General features: G+C 37.0%; 1 protein-coding gene across 8 annotated transcripts in view; it reads left to right on the forward strand.

Annotated features, from left to right (window-relative positions):
- Positions 1-21044, forward strand: part of AIG1 (androgen induced 1) — a 130930-nt gene that overhangs the window by 31483 nt on the left and 78403 nt on the right. For 6 of the 8 annotated variants that reach the window (XR_003256403.1, XM_026084298.1, XM_026084301.1 and 3 more), the window contains exons 2-3: positions 8522-8677; positions 17108-17209. Coding sequence is in view for 7 of the 8 variants with exons in the window: in XM_026084298.1 (XP_025940083.1) it covers positions 8522-8677; positions 17108-17209 (258 nt within the window). In the remaining variant the exon portion in view is untranslated. Of the gene's footprint in view, positions 1-8521; positions 8678-17107; positions 17210-17392; positions 17765-21044 lie in introns of those variants that run through there. The other 2 variants (XM_026084299.1, XM_026084300.1) reach the window with 2 other exon arrangements.

Raw genomic sequence — 21044 nt, forward strand, 5'->3', positions numbered from 1 at the left:
GAGTGTTCCATGTTTTTGTTTGACATATAAGATAAGGAACACTTTTTTTCTTGAATGACATACAACTTTTTATACCATACAGTGCTTTGCTTGAAGTGTTTTGTAAATAGTCTTGCTTTTGAGTATAGTACAATAATGTCAGATCACCTTTCATTGAACCACTTGCTTTGTAATTAATGTACAAAAATGTGTCCTCTCATCCTTGTTTCAAGTGAAGCTTGAATAGCAACATCCTTTGCTATGATCTAAATACAAAACATCCTTATTTTAGTAGCAACTTTATTTATGAGTATATTTTGTCTTCCCATCATAAATTATCTTTCAGCTGCTGCAGCAGTGAGCAGAGGAAGAAAAGTTGCTTTAAGCAAAAGCTGAAGATTACCATGATTGCAGACTTGAGCTGTTTTTCACAGCATGGGTTTGAGACTGACTTAGCTTGTGTGCTGTTGGTAGGTTGGATGGATGAAGAGGTGGCATTAAGCTCTCAATGTTTCCTTCCTTTGCTTTCCCTGGGGAGAGGGACAATTGCTTGACTGAAACAATGTCATTTAATAGCCTGCCTTGCTGAACTGATGTGAGGATTCATTCATTATTGTTTTTATAGTGCTCTGAAAACAGAGGAATTAAAATATTTTATTTCCTATAGACATGGTAGGGCAACCTTGAGGGTGATGTCTCAGAAGATTTTAATGCCTTTTCTATTTGCATTTCCATATCTGTCACCATATTGCTGAGATACATCAATCATTGCCATTTATAAATTCAGCAATTTAGAAGTCAGCTATTACCTTATTGATTAAAAAAGGGAAAAAATAAAAAGCAAAAGCAGTGACACTTAAAAACTTCTATGTAGTTTGGTTTTCAGATTCGATGTGTCAAAATTACTTCCCCCTAGTGGTTTTCAAACAGTATTTTTAAACATTAAAAAAAGTTGGTGCAATGCAGAAATTTTAAAATATTGAGAAAGACGTTGCTTTGAGAAAGCTCTATTTTAATCAAATTTAATTTCTTTTGGGGGTAATACACTTACAAAGTTCTAGAGACTTTCCAGCCATCAGAAACCCTATCCTAAAGCTCAGTTTAGCACAGACAGCTGCAGAACAAGTCTTAGCTTCTTTGCTAGCTATCCCAAACATTGTCTAGAGAGCTGCCATTCCTGCCTGCCTTGTTGACTGCAGGGCCACTGCAGGGCTACTGCTGAAGAGATGGTACCAATCATGCTGAAATGTATAAAATTAGAGTTTAAGCCAAAATAATGACATAACCTTCTGTGCAGTGTATAATTCTAATAAGATTAAGCTTTAGCAAAGAAAAACATAAAAGATATAACCTAATAAAATCATAATCTATTCTGAATAAACTGTATTATACATGTTTGCTGGATGGATTATATAAGTTTAATGAAGTTATACTGTCTTATAAGCAGGATACAGTAAGTAGTAATGTCAGCTTTTCATATACAATGCAAGAAAGTAAGGGAGAAAATGGACATTATTAGAAAATGAGTTTAGTCAAAACAATTTAAAATCAAAAGATAAAGATAAAAATAGAATAATAATTTATTAAATGTTGCAACAGTGAACTTAGCGCTTCTTTCAGTGTTTTAGGTAGGATTAAAATAAAAAATCCAGACATCTGTAATTCAAAAATATCCAGAAAGATACATGTAGTTTTTAGAGGAAGAAGAAAGAATGGATGGATGTGAAGTTGGAGAAGAGCGGTACAGCTGAAAATCTTAAGATCTGAGGAAATTTAACACTCTCTTAGTATCTGGTCAAATTTTTATTTATATTGCTGTAGTATATTCTGTGTTTCTCCATTCCATCTTTTCATATGATACGTGGTAGTGGATTCCATGCTGTTCGCACTTTTGAGCCAGATGGCATATACTCTGTCATGCTGATACCATGCTGGAAATGTCATCTATGCAACACAGCTGAGATATAGTAGCACTTTAAAACGAGTTTCTCAATTGTTGTCCACTACGACAATTTTTTGTCATGGGTATTTTACCCATGTAAAAAGCATACCTAAATATGCTTTTTGACTTCAAAAATTAAAGCATTTCCAAACATTTCTGATAGTTTAACAAATTTCAGCTTGGTCTGTTGTAGTAGGGAATTGTACCCGTCTTTCTAAAAATACTAATAATAGCTACTGCTTTTAAAACTACTTCAGCACAGCCACATTACCTCTCCAAGAACTGGGCTGCGTCTGTTTGAAAACAATTACCAGAGAGCCAGGAATCGTATGGTCTGAGACTTAACCTCCCCAGTAAATGTAACGTAATAAGCTTTTTTCATGGATAAGGTGGAGGGAAGATGGAGAGTGAAGGGAAGAGGTGGCTGCAGTATGGTTATAGCATGTATCAGGAATTTTTTTTATTTCATTTGCTGAAAATTGTGAAGCATAATAGACTGAGAGGCAGTGCTATAAAAATTACATTTCAGGAGCCCACATTTATTTTGGTTTTCTGCTTTCTTATTTAAGTTGCTTAGTTTACAAAAAAAATTTGCTTTTCAGTCTGTCCAGATGACAACTCATCTTGTCCTCCAGCAGGCAGAATTTTAAAATGCATCTCTCCCCTTGGAAGCACAAGGTTGGATTAAAATACATAGCTTATATTCTCTTTCCATAGTTTATGGTATGTACTTACCTACTTGGGCTTAAATGATTTAATACCTGCAAAAACTAGACACAAAAATCAAACAAGTTTCTTTTCCATGTGTAATAATTCCATAGCTGACTTTATTCTTTTGTGTATCTATAAAATCTCATTGGTTTAAAACCCTGTCCTTGGTTACATTTGGACGATCCTGGTAGGCTTCAAAGAACAAGACTACAAGAGGTTAAGTAGAAAGTAGAGGATGATGTTTAAAGGAGTCCCTGGACTTACATCGTATGGCAAGGAATTAGTCATGTTTTATAAGCTCTGATTCATGTCATATGACTAGTTCATGAAAATAAAGTTAGGTCTCCTTACTAGTCCTCACATGTGACATCCTGCTTATGGGAGCCTTTCCTTCCCTCAGTGAAGGCTGTGATGGGCAAGGTGAGTTTTCATATTTGATGAGGACAGCGCTAGATATTTGTAAGGCTGTCCATCTCTGTGGAATCTGTGCACATACCAAATTTCAAACAGCTCTTCTGATAGAAAAAAATGTAATGTTTTACTGGTGGAATTTAATTTTTAATTTTGCATGGGTGAAAGAGAATGGAGACATATCTATTTCAAGATCCCTAACCAGCAGACAGTTCAAAGTCAAATGTGTTTAGTATTCCTTTGGCTTGTTCTCTTTTTGTTACCCTGTCCCTTACTTTCTACCTGTAGGTTATGTATTTGCTTTCTCAGACGCCTGGCTTTTGATGGGCAGGCTCTGTGTGCATGGTCCCAAAATACTGAGTTCAATTAATCAGTTGTGTTTACAGTGGGCAAACAGATAAAAATCTAGCATAAATTATTTCAGGGTTTCTTAAAACACAGTCACCCTAATTGCTGAAGCATAATACATTTGTATATCAGCTAATAATGTCTAGAGGCTGGCAGAATGAAAGCAGAAGTGACGCAAGGTGACAAGGAATGGTGACAGATACTCTGAGGTTATTAATCATATTCTTGCTGTTTCAAAGGAAAATCAGAACATGTTCTGTATATGGCAGATTGCAAAATATGAAATATACGGGAAATTACAGCTTTCAGCAATTTGATTTCACGTACTGGTAGAGCCGAACTTTTGTTTTTTATTGCTCCTGCCAATACCAGCGTCCTGCCCAGGGTGCTGTGGGCCCACCCCTGACACCTTAGTGGTTTCAAGTATGAATTCGTCTCCCTATAAAATAGGTTGTATCTGCAAACTCTTAAGACTTCCTTAAATGCAGTATTACCTTTTAGTAGTGGAAACTTGCCTGGGTAAGAGAGGTACAGGTACCTAATGTATACACATGCAGGCACTTTATGTGCAAACGTGAGCATTCTGAAGTGTATTAAAGTTACTTCATTTTCCATGCTGTTTTGTTGTTTTTTATTGATTTCTTGACTGTTTCTAGTATGTTTTATTCTGGCAGTCCTCTCTATTTACCAGCCTACTCAGATGCTTTATTGAAGAAAGGGGTATATGGTAATCTTTAAAATGATAATTTGAAGAACAGTGAATTGTCCATTATCAAAGGCAGATAGAGGAAAAAATACCCATGAATAATAGTGCTTCCACAGCTTGTTCCAGTTCTTCTGCCCTGAGCTCTAAGGAATGCTTCTGATTACAGAAGTTAGCTTGAAAGAGTATCAGACCGCAAGCACTGAAATCCTAGATTCAATGAATTTAATGGGAGTTTTCTGCCTTGTTAAGAATAGTGACAGAATTTCCATTGACCTCAGTTGCTCAGAGATTTTACCTGCACTGTGGAGCTCTGCAGAACGAGAGAGGAAGGAGTCTCCATGGCTTGGAGAAAGGTTTACAAGGAAATATATTTTCTGTCATTCAACCTGAGAGGCTAAGACTCTAAGGAGTCAGGTTAGGGCAGGTACAGAGAGGTCATTGGCTGCTATCCTTCAGTCAGCATCTTGTGACAAAATGGCCTTCCTGAAGCAATTCTTGATTTTGCCATAGGAGACAGACATATACAATTAGTTTACTTGATTCTAATCATTCATAAGGAGCACTAAAAACTGTTCTGATATTTAATTTAAACAGATACCACTGTTTGAAAAGGTTTCTTGGTTGCTTGTTTTCATTCTTCAACTCATAACAGTTTTCTCTTGTTGCACCTTAAAAAGTTATTTCTCTGCTAAGAGTTCTGTATTACTGAAATACCTGTAGATTGTCATTGCCATTAATTTTCATTACTTATCAAAGCCTTATGGGTATTATAGTATCAACCACATTACCGTTTGCCCCTCTAAACTTCAGTGGAAAAAATGGGAGTTGCAGTAAGCTAACATTTTATGCCTGTTTTAAAGACTTACTTTTGAGGACTCTGCTTACAAACTTCTTCCTCTTTCTCACTGTTAAATGGTGTAAGGAAGGTGTGGCTGTTTTATGTCAAATTTGTATCTGTCATTTTCTAAATCACTGGTTTCCCTTCAAACTGTGCTTAGAGGCAAAAATTGGAAAGTATTTCCTCCATTGTGCTGTTATTGCTTAYATTTCCAAGAAAAAATTAAGGCAATTAATTGTTTAACATGTTGGGACTGTTCCATGTATAGATTGACCACCCGCAGATGTTCAAAAGGAGGTCCTTGTTTTGAAAATGGGATCCCAAATCTGAGGTAACATCAGGGTATTTTGGAGAATGTTGGTTAGAGGGAGTTTCTGCTCCCTTGCCGTGAACTTTTCACATCTGTTCTGCAGAATTCACACTAAAGAGCATGGACTTTAAAAACTTCTTTCAAACCATAAGCCACCAATAGCTGTATGTTATGCTTTTCCTGTGCCAGACCCACAAAGGATGTAAATTGTTAGTGACTCTGGCTGTTCAATTTATGCCACTGAGGCTCATGCAGTTCTGGAGGTCCTCATTTAATCCTCGATGTTGACAGTTGTCAGAAGAATATTCTTACACATTCTAGAAAGGAAATAAAGTATTATAACTAATGTATGTAAGTTATTTGTGTGAATAAGCTGGAAATATTTCTCCCTGAACACTATGGGATTTTTTCATTGGTCCTCAATGTTCAACAATTCTCAGTAAATATGTACTTTTCTCTTTCTTGTATGGATTTTTCTGGTACTTTTGGGGGGGGGTTATTCTTTTCATAGAATAGTTTACTTATACCTACTCTCTAAAATCTTGGGTACTTTCTTTCCCTCTAGGAATTTTCAGTTATTCACTATGATATCATTACATTTTCCCTTGAAACGCTATGTTCATAGCAGGATAATGGGGAGAGAAGTTGTTCAGTTTATGATTGACTACTGGATGTACCATTTCAATTCCCTTGGAAAGTGGGTGTGAGACTGTTTGAGTCTATGTTACTTTGGATAGATATCATTTCAGGGAATCATAGTTAGAGCTGCAAACGGTCTATTAGTCACACGTCCAAGCCCTGTCAGTGTAATATTGTTCCCTGCAGTATGTTATTGAATGTTTTGTCCAATATCAGTTTGAATGACTCAAGCAATGAGGCTTCCACCACTTCCTCTGAGAAACTATTCCACGGTCTAATAGAATTCGCTGTTAGGAAATATTTCCTGGTACTCAGCCTAAATTTTTACACCCAGATTGATCTCATTACTGGTAGATATACTTTTTTTCCAATCCTGTCTTAAATCTTTTTCCTTCTTTGACATTGACACTCTTGAGTGAATAGTAGACGGCTATTATATCTCCTCCTAAGTAAAGCAATTACATAATTAGTTCTTCTATTCCTTCTCTTCAAATAGGTCATCTGTTTGGTAGAAAAAAGGGCTGAGTATGGGGAGATTTTTCTTCTACTAAATGCTTATTTCAAACACATAATATGAAAAAGTGCATTATGAATTCATATGATTATGTGGCTCCAAGGAGTCCCAAATTTTATTTAAAATGTCTTTCAAGAGTTATGTAGAAGCTGATAACTTTTCCAAGAAGTCTTTTGAAATAATACCTATTTCTAACTCAATATACAATTCTAACACTGGTAGTCTGCTGTGTTTCATGGCTTCAGGGAACGTTTTGTAATGTTGCTTCATCTATGCTCTGTGCTATTTATGAGGCAAAATATATGTATCTACATCGTGGAGAGGAGAGAGCACTGGCAGCAAAAGTGTAGGCAGCTCCTGTAGGATGATGGTGACAAGGGATAATCAGCGGTCATCTGAAGGTCTGTCAATCGCAGCTTTACAGCCGGAGTTTACAAGTATTTGCTTGTATCGTTCTGCATCTTGGCCACATTGTTCAGGTTATATAACGGTTGTTGACGTAGAGAATGTACTTTATTGCATCCAACCATTACACTTTTCTGGATTTCTTTCTAGTAGTCAACATCTGTTTGGTATTGAAGAGTCCAATATTATGTTATTCTAACTTCCTCACTTTTTCCCTCCCTCCTCCTTCTTCCCTACCGTATTCCAAATTTGGGCCCACTAGCCTAAGGGTTTTTTTTTAGTGATACTAATTATAGTCTAAATTCTGCAAAAATATATGCACATAATAAATTGCATTTTGCCAAATGTGGGCCTGTCCTATTCTTATTTTTTACTGATGGTCTGCTGCTTGATTTGAGGTCCCAATCAGAAGAACACTTCAATTTACAATCAGACTTTTAAACTAGTACTCCATGCTTGTTTTGAAAAACATCCAGTATGTATTTTAAGCATATGTTTATGTTTTTTGATGAAGCACTGTGCAATTTGGGAACCATGCCAATGTCTTGCTGATTTCTTACCTGAGATTACCTGATGCATATGGGTTTGTGACCCAGGCTTCAATCTAAGTGAGTAAACAAGCTCTGAGCACTTTTTCTGAACTGTATTAAAAAGGATGAGCAAGTTAATATGTCCTCAGGCAAGAACATTCCTGAGCTAACTTATTACAATTTTACTAAGCTAATTAGGGAAGAAAAATGCAGTGATCAAACTAAGATCAAGTAAAGTTTGAACCAAATCAGTGGGTTCAGATTATTAAATTACTAATTTAATACCATAGATAATCTTACAACATCACAAGCAAATAGATAAACACAAAAAAGATAATGACAAGTAAATGACAGTTTTCCATCATGAAAAGAAAGTAGCTTGAATAACTCTTGCAACTTGCTTGTTTTATTGCTGTTATCTGAAATGAGCTGATGATAGATTTGTCAAAGCCTTTAATGCATGATGAATTTCAATGAAAGTCTCAAACACATTTTTCACTTCTGAGTAGACTGTCTAAGACAGGGAGAGGCCTCAGAGACTGCTCCTGACACAAGAGAAAGAGCTGCTCTTCTTTTTCTTTGGCTTTGCTTTTATAGGGAGCGTTTCTCACTTTTTCCGCCATCCAGACCGACGTTATGGCTTTGGGGCCTTGTTTTGTGAAGTTAAGGAGGGGGTAATCATTACAGTCCAGTCCTCCCTGAGGTGATGGTGGAAAGCGCCACCTTTGGAACAAGCCTTCCGTGTACGTAAGTTCTTCCAGGAAAATGAAGAACAAGATCTGTGGGGGCTTTGCCAGGATCTTCTGGCTGAGGTAATGGACAGCAAACCCACTGTCAGCAAAATCAATTTTTTAAGGCTTACTGGTTATCTAATTAACGCATTTTCTGTGCACTTACATCCTCCTCAAAGCATTTATTTCAGTGTTCTCAGAATGTGAATTTTTTGGACAAAACGTTAGAAAACTAATTTAAGTGACCATATTACTTACCCAGATAATTTTCAGTTTAAAAGCACAAGTGACTTATGTTTTATGTGAACATATTCTACTTGTATTTAAGCAATGGATATTTTCCCATTCCCCATGTCAAATCTGCGCTGGTATCTTCACGTGTGCCTACCTCTGCACCTGTTATCTACCAAATGTCTGGAGTTTTCACTGTTCAAAAGTCTTTTTTTTTTCTGTGCAGGTTATCCAGGCTGTCTTTTTTGGTATCTGTGTATTGACCGACCTTTCCAGTCTTCTCACCAAGGGAAATGACAGCCAAGAACAAGAAAGGCAGCTGAAAAAGCTCATTTCCCTCCGTGACTGGATGATGGCTGTTTTAGCTTTCCCCATTGGAGTGGTAAGTATGGTGTTAACCTGCTCATGTCTTTACTGAACTGGGAGAGCAGTTGCTATTTACTGATTGTTTTCTGGTTGCAAGGCTTTTTGCACCTCTTGGCAAAAGGCTATGCAGAAAGAGAAAAATGGTAGAGATGGTTTCACTGCTCTGTATTTATCCAGTATATAAGGGATTACTGATGTTACTAAAATTATTTTTGGTTCATTAAATAAAAAAATGTAGTTTACAATAGGAACTTGATTGTACAAGTAATTTCAAATGTGAATTTTACCAACAGAATCTTAAGAGTCAAGCTGCGCTTTTTCATGTCTTTTTTTGATGTCTCATCATCAGTAGTAATTAAAGTGCTGACTGAGATGTGTTTTCACACTGTAACAGCCTGACTGGAGTTCAGAATTTAAGCCATTCTGTCATGGAGAAGAAGGGAAACTAAAATCTAGATTGCTCCCTATTAATCCTACAGGGCATTCAGAGMTAACAGAAGAAAATGGGGGAGGAAAAGAAAGGTTTTGTCAGTAGTGTGAAAAAGCATACAGACAGAATTGAATAATATGTTTTTTACATGTCTTTTTCAAAGTAAAACTATTCTTTGGTTCAGGTTCTCCTCTCCTGGGACATTGCACTTTGGTTTCAATGGTAAAAAGTGCTCAATGTCTTAAGGTGTCTCATACCACACACTGAAAGCAGTTCAAAATTCAGGATTTCACAGGTTTTTACATGAAAGTGTGATCTGCTCAAATTAGTTCTAAATTTAGTACATTAAAAATATGTGAACCTTTCATTGAAGTATTGTTTTATTGGAATTTGGGGTCAAACTATTTCTAATTTTTAATTTCAGTGCACAGTAGTTCAAAATACAGTCTTTGGAAATAATATTCTTTTTGTCATGGGAGGACTACTAGAAAACCATATGGGGTCTCAAATTCGTACTGTTTCACAACAGCTGAACATCCATCATCAATTAACAATTGACAACATTGTAAACTCAACATACTGATGTACCATTTATAATTTTATATACTCAGAGATGCTTCATTAAAAAGTGATTTCACCATTTATGTGGAATTTCACAATATATGAAGAAATACAGAATGCTTTAACAAAGTTAGAGAATGCAAAACATATGTGAAACAATTTTCAGGTATTTCCTTCATAAAACACCCAGTTGGTAGCTTTCACTTATTGTATGGCTTTCCTCTTGGGAGCTGCCGTAGTTCTCATTGGGGTAATGAGCTGCTGTTCTCCAGCCATAGTAGAAGAAACACCTATGTCAATTAATACAATTTATAAAAATCTGTGAATAAACAGACTTGCAAATATGAATTTTATGTGTGCAGAGATATATGATAAATTTGTGTTTCAAGGGAAGTTGGGAATGATGAAATAGTTGTGACTGTGATTGGCAACAGATGCTTTTTGTACTGTGTTGATACTAGAAATGAAAAAAGAGAACATCACATTATTTATCTTTAAAGCTTTTAAGTGCCATTTTCAATCTGTAAGTGTAAGCCTTTACATGCATCAAAACACACATTTTCCCAACCTTTTTGGCTCTCTCACTAGTCTTCTCATGCTTGCTATGACATTCAGGATTCAGGGATTCTCCCCTACTTCTATTTTAGCTCCATACTGATGTCTGTGTACTTCTCCACCCTTGCAATGTTTCTGAACTTCAAACTTTTCAAGATCTTTGAGAATCTCAGCTTCCCTTGTCTTGGCAATACTGAGAAAAATTTTAAGCTGTGTTGTGAGCCTTTCTTTCATGCATTATGTCTTTTGCCACTGATAAACAAGGAGTACCTGCTAGTCATTTCCATCACTGGAAAATACTGTTGCAACATCTACAAGTTTGCAGTTCCCAAGAGACATTCTGCATACCTGGAAGCTAGCTCGTTTCTCAGTGGTTTACATACACAAAACAACTTCCATTTTACTCACAAATTCCAGAAAATAGTAAGAAGGGCCATGCTCATTGAACAGCTGCTCTTCATTTCTAAAGGTGACCTTCCCATGGTGAGAGGGAGCAATTGTTTACCACATATTTTTTCACTTTATTTTATATGAAAAAAAAAGCCTTGAAAAGGTTGTTTTCATTGTTGTTTCTTCTCCTGGCTACTGGGARATAAACGAAAGAGCTTCGGAGCATATCACTGGCCTCAGTAACCTGCCTGGGGTTTACATTTCTGAACATCTGGTCCCACATGAATGCAGCTCTTTCCTGAAACTAGATCCTCTTTCACCGCGCTCGTCACATCACGGTTACTACTTGCTGAAGCATTAGCCAATACCGTGGAGGGTGGCAGAAAGTGACGCAAACTGACCCACTCACTGGGGGCTTTCTGCCCTGTGATTATGGGTAGGAAAAGTCCTAGGCCCGAAGGGAGCAAATGTCTAGTGCTGGTTTTGTTCTGTAAAGAGTTATTTATATGTAAGAAAGTATACAGTCAAATCCTAATATGTTGGAGGTGCTTGTTAGGAGGAAGTTATTATACACCGGAGTGTCTGCAGAAAAAATTAAAAGTTTCCTCATTTCCCAGATTCTCTCACAGCTTCCTCACTCAAAAGCAAAACAAAACAACAAAAAACAACAAAACAAAACAAAAGAAGTTCAAATGCGGGGTTTCGGGGTTTTTTTGAGAACCCCCCACTTGGCTTTCCATGGAATTTCTCAGTGGTTTCCAGTACAAGCATACCTTGGCGATATTGCGGGTTCGGTTCCAGACCACCGCCATAAAGCGAATATCGCAATAAAGCGAGTCACACAAATTTTTTGGTTTCCCAGTGCATATAAAAGTTATGTTTACACTATACTGTAGTCTRTTAAGTGTGCAATAGCATTATGTCTAAAAAAAAGAATGTACAAAATGTGACGCAGAGACACGAAGTGAGCACATGCTGTTGGAAAAACGGCGCCGATAGACTTGCTTGACACAAGTTTGCCACAAACCTTCAATTTGTAAAAAAAGCAATATCTGCAAAGCACAATAAAACGAAGCGCAATAAAATGAGGTATGCCTGTAGTGACATGATGGAATCTTGAAACAGAAAGATTAAACAGATGTGAATAAAATCCATATTGAGTTTCTAATGCAACAGCAGTGGTCATGCTTAAATAATTAAAATTACCTTAACATCTAAATTATTTTTATTACTCAGTGTTCTATACAGGGCATGTTTAGGGAAAAATGCAAATACTAGGGGAACATTTTAAAGCCTACTAACTAGTTTTTCAAGAGCTAATCAACACAGCTTTTTCTTAATTTCCTGCTTACTGAAGCCCTTGAGATGGCTTGTTCTGAAAAATAGATGAGAAAAGGGGGTTCCATTCCCAAGTCAAACAGTGATGTGTGAAAAAAAAGTAACAAAATAAAGCTTTTCATTTTTAGTGCTTCCTAAAAAAGTGCTCTATGTAAGCCACCTGGGAAGTCTGACCACCAACCTCCTTCCACCTTTGAAAGCAAAATTAAAAAAAAACACAGCCCAAGGCACACAGTCTCCTTGGGTGGCTTTGGAACAAATCAAATCTTGCAAAATCTTTGCAGCAAATCAGATCTCTCCAGTGTTGTGTAGTGCCATGTATATCTCTAGGGCTCAGATAAAACTGTGAATTACCAACCTACTATTAGTTTTAGGAGCATCAGAAAATAAACATGAACTTCTTTGAAGGACTTGATGAATACTGTTTACCTTTTGTTGCTCTTTCTGATAAAGGTGTTAAAAAATGAAATCAGAAATGAATTTTTTCTATGCAGTGAAACATTATTCCTTGAAAATCTCTTCGGACAACACTTTCTAGCCCTTTTTTAGTTTATTATAAGCTTAGGGTACTATTCAAATGACTAAGAGATCAGAAGATGTCCACTGAAAAAAACACTTACCTAGGCATTTAAAAAGTTTGCTACTATTTCTCATCTGTCCTGGGTGCACTTACCACCCCTTTATCAATGTAAAGGAGCTTTACACTGGGAATAATTTACACTGCTATCATTGTATAAAATGCCCTTTATGGAGAAAAGATGAGCTTAAAAGTCAGAGCCTGTATCAGTGTTTTTAGACTATCCCTACTCTTTTCCGTTTGTTCAACATAGATCATGAAGTTGCCAAGTTTCCATAGCTAATTAATGTTTTGTGTAAACTGTATATAGTTTTATCAATATGTTTCTTGTAATTTTTTCAGTACAAGAGGAGGAGGAGATAAAATGGGCATTTCTAGGTGTTTAGGCCTGTATTTAGTAGAAACAAGAAGAAAGAAAATGGGTATTGTTATGTATTAAAAGAGAGGCTGCTGTCTAGAAAATCACAAACTGTGCAATTGATATTTTATATTCTGTAGCTTTAATAGCTCAGTTTGAATCTGAGTCTAAACTGGCAAGAATGCCCTCACATTCTTTATATTTTACATTTATGTTTTAAAAAATCTGTGATACAAAATAGATAAAGCCAGACATGCTTACTTATCTCTTGTTTCTATGTGGTATTTTAAGCAGGCACTGGTACAGTCAAAAGAAAAGCTGATCACCCTTCTTCAGTTGAAAATAAGTAATGCTCATCAGGGATCTTATCCCAAATACAGATGCATAGGCATTTGCTGCAGTGTCTCCTACTTATCTTATTGTTTGACCAGCCTACAAAATACTTTTATTTCCATAATGGAGGGGACCTTGCCAAAATCTTCCAAATTTAGATTCTGCCCTCATCTGGACTGAAACAGCAACTTGCAATGGAAACATGAGCTAGCAGTGGTACAAGTAACTGCTGAACTCTCTTCTGCGAGGAGAATCTTCCCTGATTTTCAGCTGCTGCTTCTTGTGACTTCCTTCACTGGCCCTTACCACATTCAGTTGGTGAGATTTGGAGCTAGCATTAGATCCCACCTAAAGCTAGCTCTGTGCCAGTTTGTACTTACCGGAGTCGGCCTTTAATAATACTTTGCTTCTATATGTAATGCCTTTAACTCTCAAAGATGCTCACAGACAGTATATTTATACTCATGCTTAACCACAGCTGTCTTGGGAGACAGCCAGAAAGCTTACCTTTAACTGCATRACAGCGTGCTTAGAAGAAATGTTGGTCAAGGTCAAAGATTTTTTTTTCTGTCTTGAAACCATCCAGGAACTGATTGAACTTCGCTGTACAGCATAGCCAAAAACAAAAATAAATAGTGCAGGAAAACAACGTTCCACTGGGTTCGTTGTTCGTTTGCATAGGATTTCTTGGTTGGGCTCATGTAAAACAGCAGATTATGCAATTCTTTTTGCTGACTTTCCTCTGTTAGTTTTCCTTTGCTTCTATCTGTGGTATTTTGATAAAGTCACTTGTTTTTCCTTTTGAATCACCAACCATTTCCCAATTTGTCCTTTAAAGTTTCTTCTTTGGTAGTGTCACGTGTTCTTCTCATGTCCTTCTCTGAAGCTTCAAAGATAGAGGGCAAAGCTGAAGGATTTTTTTTTCCTTAAGTGGGAAAAGAGAGTGTTGTTTTTAGCCTTCCATTTTGCAGCTGTGTATTTAGTTAGTGATACTCTGTGACAGGTGACCTCTTCCATATTCTCAAACAGTTTTCAAGGCCTACTTGCAAATTTGAGGTTGTCTTTGGTCTGTAATGTGCCTAGAATAGGATAAGTAGCAAAAGAGGGTCTCTTTCGTTCTTTTGTATATTGCTTAACCTTATACTGTTTAACCAGTAAGTAATTACTATCTTTGGAAAGTTGACAGTGTTAGGACACCCCTGTGCAAAGAAGCGTAAAAGCAATTGCTGTTTTCTTCCTTGAATTCCAGTCTTTGGGTTTGTCTAAAGAGGAAGTGGAAGAGTGACATTGTGTCATTTTGCCTTGGGATGAAAGAAAAGTATTGGGGTCCCTGAAAGACTCAGCATATGTATGCATATGCATGCATATGAGCAGTCTATTCAGCTGGGCATTTAAGAGTAGTACCATGATTCTGTCCACAATAGTAATGAATTGTGCCACAAGGAAGATGCATTTATAAGCACAGGAGCTGCAATTCTGAGTGGGCCTTACATAGGTAACATAAAGAAGTAGCTCACTAAATCCTGGTCATCTATTGTATGACTGTACGTGATCTAGCCAAAACCCAACACAAATAAAATTCTACTATACCAAGGTATGAGAATAGTAAAGAGGTGACTTAAAAGTACCAGTCCAACAGTTGCTTATTAATCAAAGTAAAAAAAAAATCAGGACCAGCCAAGGAAGCTAAGCAGCATGTCCTCATTAGAGTTCTTATTTTATCCAAATGAGCTAATTGTAAAAAAGTGAAAATGAACTATTCAGGCATTGGATGGGATCTTCCCCATGGCAGTTAGTCACATGTCTGAATGTCCTCTGTGATAGGTTAGTTCTCTAACACTTTGTTTTTTGCGCACTTCCTTTACCTTATGTCTACCTTGTGTGCTTTGCTAAGCAGCATTTGCCGTCTGTAACTCCAGATGGTTGCAACCAACTAGGTTGATCTCATTCCATCCGTTGGCTGACGTTGGTTAAGGGACAGATGGCACGTCCCCTCTTTTCTTATGTTTACCTTCTTGGCAAAGTCTATTGTTTTATTCTGCTCCTTACAAAAATCACAGGTCAAAACATGCCAGCTTTGTTGTTTTCACTGTAATAAGGTTCAACCTAATCCTGTGTGATTTTCCTTGCTGTAAGACTTCCTTGGAAAAAAACATTACCAGTCTTGGTCTTCATGTACCTGGGAATCTGTTTTTATATCCCAGTTGGTCTTAGCAGGTTCTCAGAGACCCACTGTAATAATACATGACTTCTAGGAAGCTGATAGAGATGAGGATACTTTGCTACCATTTTCCCTGCTGTTCAGCAGGGAATAATAGCTGTTCAGCTATTCATACTTTGGCACTTGTGTGTCAGCAGGTGTGTAAAAAGCTATGCTGTGCCAGTGCCAATACTGGCCCAGAAAAGAGACTTCTTGTGGGGTACTTTACAGTTGCAATATTTTTCAGGCTGTCCATCATAACCTTTTTTTTTCCTGGCATCTGTGCACTAGTCAAAGGGTCCAAGCTTAATCTGAGCAGGCACCAGTAGCCATCATAACAGATGGACAAGTGTGTTGGAAACCAAGAAACTATGTACTGTATGCACACTGAGGGAACAGTGTAGTGGTTCAGATCGTTCACATAGCTGTCTGCCCGAGTGTGCATGTCTGTGGTTAGAACAAGGTGCCATTGATAAACTATTACCTCAATTTTAACTTTCCAAAGTCAAAAGCATATGAAACAACTTATACCTACACTATCATACATACTAGCAATTTGCTGACCTTGCTATGCTCAGCCTATGTTTCTTGCACTTTTTCTTACCGTTCCCCCGTATTAGCCCTAACACATCAGAGTAAGATAGTGGGCCGCATTGGTTCAGATGTAACTTAACACTTGTGTGCTGATTTCACTGAAAGCCATATCTGTTGTCTCTCAAACTCGGTCATGTCACTACTGTGCAAAGATCTCTTTATGCCTCCTGAAAAATGTCATTGAAAAACTCCTGGCTCACCTGGTTTTACTGCTGTAATCAACAGGCCTTTTATTACCAGGAAACTATGAGCTTAAATTCAAGGTAAAATAGCAATTGTATTTTGATTAGAAGTCTACAGTCTGTGTTTTCTCCCTAGGTAAGGTAAGCTAAAACTAGTATTTCTCTAAATTTTTGTGTTTTCATATTGCCTCTGCTTTGAACATCAGTGTATCTTTAAAGATTTTGTGCACTCTTTGGCAAAAGCTTAGGCTAGTGCACATTCTATCTGAGTCATCTTTCCTGTCCTGTCCTGTCCTCAGCTTAGAAGGAATAGTGATCTTTCTTTGGGCTCCTAGTAAATAGTCTCTGACAAGAGCCAAGACAAATTTCATATTGCAAATGAGCAGAACACTAGAACTCTTTTCTGTGGATCCCAGTCCATGAATTGTGTGCTGAATACTTCAAGGGTTAATTTTTTTTAAAATAACCCTGTTTTGATGCCTGACATGAAAAAGTGCAAAGATCAGTCTATAGGCTTCTGTTAGGGTGAACGCCTCCTATTTATATGTTCTATGAATTCTAAGTGAGATTTTACCTAATTTTCCATTTGTTTTCTCTGCTATTAGTGGTGAAAAGTTATTTATGTGCCACATCTGCTACTAAAATATAGAACTCAGTTGTAACTTGGCCACAGGCCTATAAGTCAAAAACCGATTTTTTTTTTCCAGGCTGAATGTCAAAAAAAGAAAAGAAAAATTATAACTCCTATTAACGCAAAGAATAATCCAGACCCACACTGTGGATTAAAGGAAGATTGGATTGAAGACCAGTCTGTGTCTGTTCATAGATCATTTGCTAAATGCCCAATTTTGCTATCTAAAATGTGTAGCTAATTGCTCAGAAGTGTTTGTTAAAAAAGTGTCTTTCTCTTTTCTTTTTTCCTTCTTAGTTTGTTGTGACGATGTTTTGGAGCATCTATATCTATGACAGGGAGCTGGTTTACCCGAAGCTGCTTGATAATTTTATACCAGCATGGCTAAATCATGGAATGGTGAGTAAAGTGATGCAAACACTTCCTTCCATAAACAAACACGTAAGACGCTGACTTCCCTGTGCTCGACTCTGCACACAGTTAGGGCTAATCCCCACAGAACTGATTAAGGAACATTTCTGGTAAGCAAAAATAAAACCTTTCCTTCCTTGAGTCTTTGAGTCGTGTTTGAATCTACATTAGGTTGAAACAATGTGGGGATTTGATCTTGTGCCTCCTACATCCCAGGCTAATTTGGAGAAAGGGCTGTTTTCTGTGATAGGATACCTCTCCTACAACGTCATCGTGGTCATGAGGAAATTTAATCAAAACAGACTCTATCCAACAAAACAAAAGTTCTGACTGACAAATTTGGCCCTGAAATGACTGAAAAACTTAAGTGAATGTTTCTTTACAATTCTATGTAAGTATAATTTGTAATAAAAACCTATTTGTCAAAAATGCTGAATCTTGCAGTAAGCCTGTTCAAGAAATCTTGGTATGTTTTCTGGACTTGTTTGTAGAAAAAAATCAAAATAAGTGCTGGTTACTCAAATACACCAAACTTGTGTAGCAGAACTTGCATCAGAGTATTTTTTTAAATGTGGAATTACGTGCACTAACACGAAGATGTAGCAGTTTTAAAATTGCTGGATCTGTAATCATTAAAGTAGTTTCATGAGAACAAAACGGACCTTCTCTTCCCTCTCTAGCAAGTGGCAATGATGTATCTGAGAAGTGGGACATTCCTTCTCTCAACTATATGTTTAAATGGTAAAGGAAAATTAAGACCACACTTTGCCAACAGGTGCTCACTACTGTTTATAAAGTACTTGAAGCTGAAAAGCTTCATGCTTGCTTCACACATCTTATCTAGTTGGGTCTGTGCAAGATATTTTGTTATTACTTTGTTTTCCCTGTCAAGGCATGGCAAACCATTTGGCTCTTACAGAGCTCATCCTTCAGGGTGTAAACACTGTATCAGCACACCAGGTCAAGGTTCATCCCCTAACATTGAGCGTGATAAATTGCCATTTGTGAAGTGGGGCAGATGGCATTGCTATTTATTTATTCTCTAAATTGTGTCTCTAAATTCTCTGAAGGAGCAGGATGAAAGTTATTACTAGAAAGAGGAGCATCAGCTTTGGCTAGATACTGTACTTTTTACTGTGTTTTGAAAGGAATAGCATATTATTATGTGTGTGTGGAGCTGAGGAAAGATTCTGGTGACTCTTACTGTGCTAGTTCACACTGTCCTCCCTTGAGTTTTAAGGTCATACACTTGCACACATTGATTTTTTTTCTCACACTGCATCAGTGCCAACTCCGATGACCTTTCTTCCAGGTGACATTCCACATACTGAAAGTGCCTAACCTATAACATTTTTCGTGAATGTACATTGTGAAGCAGTTGACAACAAATGATCCTGTGTATTCAGGAAGTCTCCTCTGTGCCACAACTAAACAGCAAATCAAGCTCATGTTCTGTAGAAATGTATACCTGCTGAAATATTTGAAGGGGTCTCTTGCTTGAAATTTTTGGACATAGTAGCGTTTGCTGAAATTAATTGTGTGCAAGCATCTTAGACATTTTTATCTTCAATTTGAAATATTGTAGAAGGCATTTTTGAAAGTCTTTTGTAAAGGAATTGTTTACTGTGTCAGTCTATTTATCCAAGTGTTCCTTTCGCTCAGTCACAGGGGAGGCTTATGGCTGTTGGGCTTTTCACCACCTTTCAGTCTAATTCTTTCGGATGTTTGAGCCATCATTTTATCTTCACCAGCTTTCATGCTAATTAATTCTGATGCATTGCCCATCATAATATGAAGGGGTTTAGGGGATGAGGGTGTAAGGTTTGGGGAGAAATCTTTTCTTCTTAAACTACCGTAAGAACGCTAGCACTTCATTTATTAGTTATAATTTTGACTAGGAAATTTTAGAGAATATGTTAGAGGTGCCCTTGGTGAAAGGGTAGGACTTCTGACAGTACAGTTTTAGAAAAGTCAAAATCCATGGCTGTTGTTTTTTACTGGAATAAACATTCACTCTCCTCTTTTCTTGCACATTTTGACAGCAGTTGCACAAATTCAGTGTTAATTGTTCTGAGCACAAGAATGGTTGTGGTAGAGCCTAACCTTGTGCAACAAAACTCACCAAAAGAGGTTCATTACCTTTGGTAGAATGAAATCTGTCAGTGAGAGTTGGGTCCTTCTGTTATTGCATCGTTGCTGGTGAGTCCCTGTTCTCTGTGAGCTTCCCCAGCTGTGCCTGGTGCAGCTCCTAGTGATCTATGCTCAAATGTTCCTTCACCTGTCAACAGCCTGTCCAGGTTTTTTCACAGTGCTCTCCCTAAATACATTTTTGTTAGAAAACAAGCCAAAATAAGTGAAAAATTTCAACCAAAACAAACAATTTCCACACAGAAAAGATTCCTTACTTTAGTTGAAAAGTCATGTTTTCAGAAGTCTCTGACAGAAATATTATAACCAGCTGTAACAAGTTGCTCAGCTGTCAATATTACCCTGCAAAATCTGCAAGTAGGAAAGGAATGAAAAGCCATGAAATCTGTGTCTCTAATAGTAGCAATCATATTTTCATTAGTAATATGAGCATATATCAAAATACTCAAGAGTATTCGTACATCAAAACCATTTGTCTTGAAGGGATTGCCTTGAAGACTGTATGAAAAAATTGTTTAAATGGCCGGCCTGATTCAGTGCATTGGCCCAGGCAGAAGTGGTCTGTTCAGCACCGTGTGTGCCGCTTTGTTAGGTTATAGTAATTTATTCTCTTCCTCCTTTTTCTTCTCCCCCTTTCTTATCCCTTCACTGCCCTTAGAACATTGTCTATAATCATATAGAACTATTTTCTTGACTACACAGTAATATCTTGGTAATACTCAGAGATATGACTCTTTCTTAGGAACATTTTTTTCAACATCTAAAAAATTCCTTATTTTAAAAAGTTCCTCTCTAGAAATGGAAAACATAAGGGAAATGAACTGATGATATCATAGTTTCCACAAGACCCAAGGGCCATGCAAGCCCATTACCAATTCAATCTTAATATTGTTTATAAAGTTTTGTAAAAACACAGAAAGCTTCATCATTGCATAGAAAGCTAAAAGTCAAAAACTATTAACCAGACTATAAAACTGGCTATCCTGTCAAGAATTGTATTTCTATTATATATAGCATAGAAGTTAACAATATATAATTCCCGTCTACAGAAAGATCTGTATGTGTAAAGTGGTACCTTGTGGTACCAGATGGTACTTCATAAATACAGATTTGTGCACTTGTAAAAGTCGTCACTAATAGAATTGTACAGTGCCATAAGCTGATACATTTTTTCATCTCAGTCAGTCGATTCATTCATAACCAATGCAGCCATTCTAACGTGATTTCAATGGGCAACAATTTCAGTTCTTTCATGGTCTCACTACAACTTGAGAAATCATCAGGGCAATCAATGGCAGGGTTTCTGTTGATTTCAGTAGGGCAAGGATTTCATCCCTGTTTGTTATGTGAAGGCCACATCTATATAGCTCAGGTTAAGCTTCTATCACTAGAAATAACTACCTATCTAAAGAGAGTTATCAGAGAATAGGGCTATACCTCAACCTAGGTCTATTTCTAAAGAGTTGCATTTACTTACTTCCTGTATTTATCAGACTGTATGCAGATGAATTCATCTTTGCAATCTACAATTTACAATTTACAATTTTATCTACATCATTCATATCATTTATCTACATATTCATCTACAATTTTAGTTTCCAAATTACTGAAATGTTCCATCAAAGATGGTTCATGTTTTGAGAGCTGTCCTGCACTTTTTATCTGTATCTACCCT

This window comes from Apteryx rowi, unplaced genomic scaffold (assembly GCF_003343035.1).
Source record: "Apteryx rowi isolate R43461 unplaced genomic scaffold, aptRow1 scaffold_633, whole genome shotgun sequence".
In the NCBI taxonomy this organism is placed as follows: Eukaryota; Metazoa; Chordata; class Aves; order Apterygiformes; family Apterygidae; genus Apteryx; species Apteryx rowi.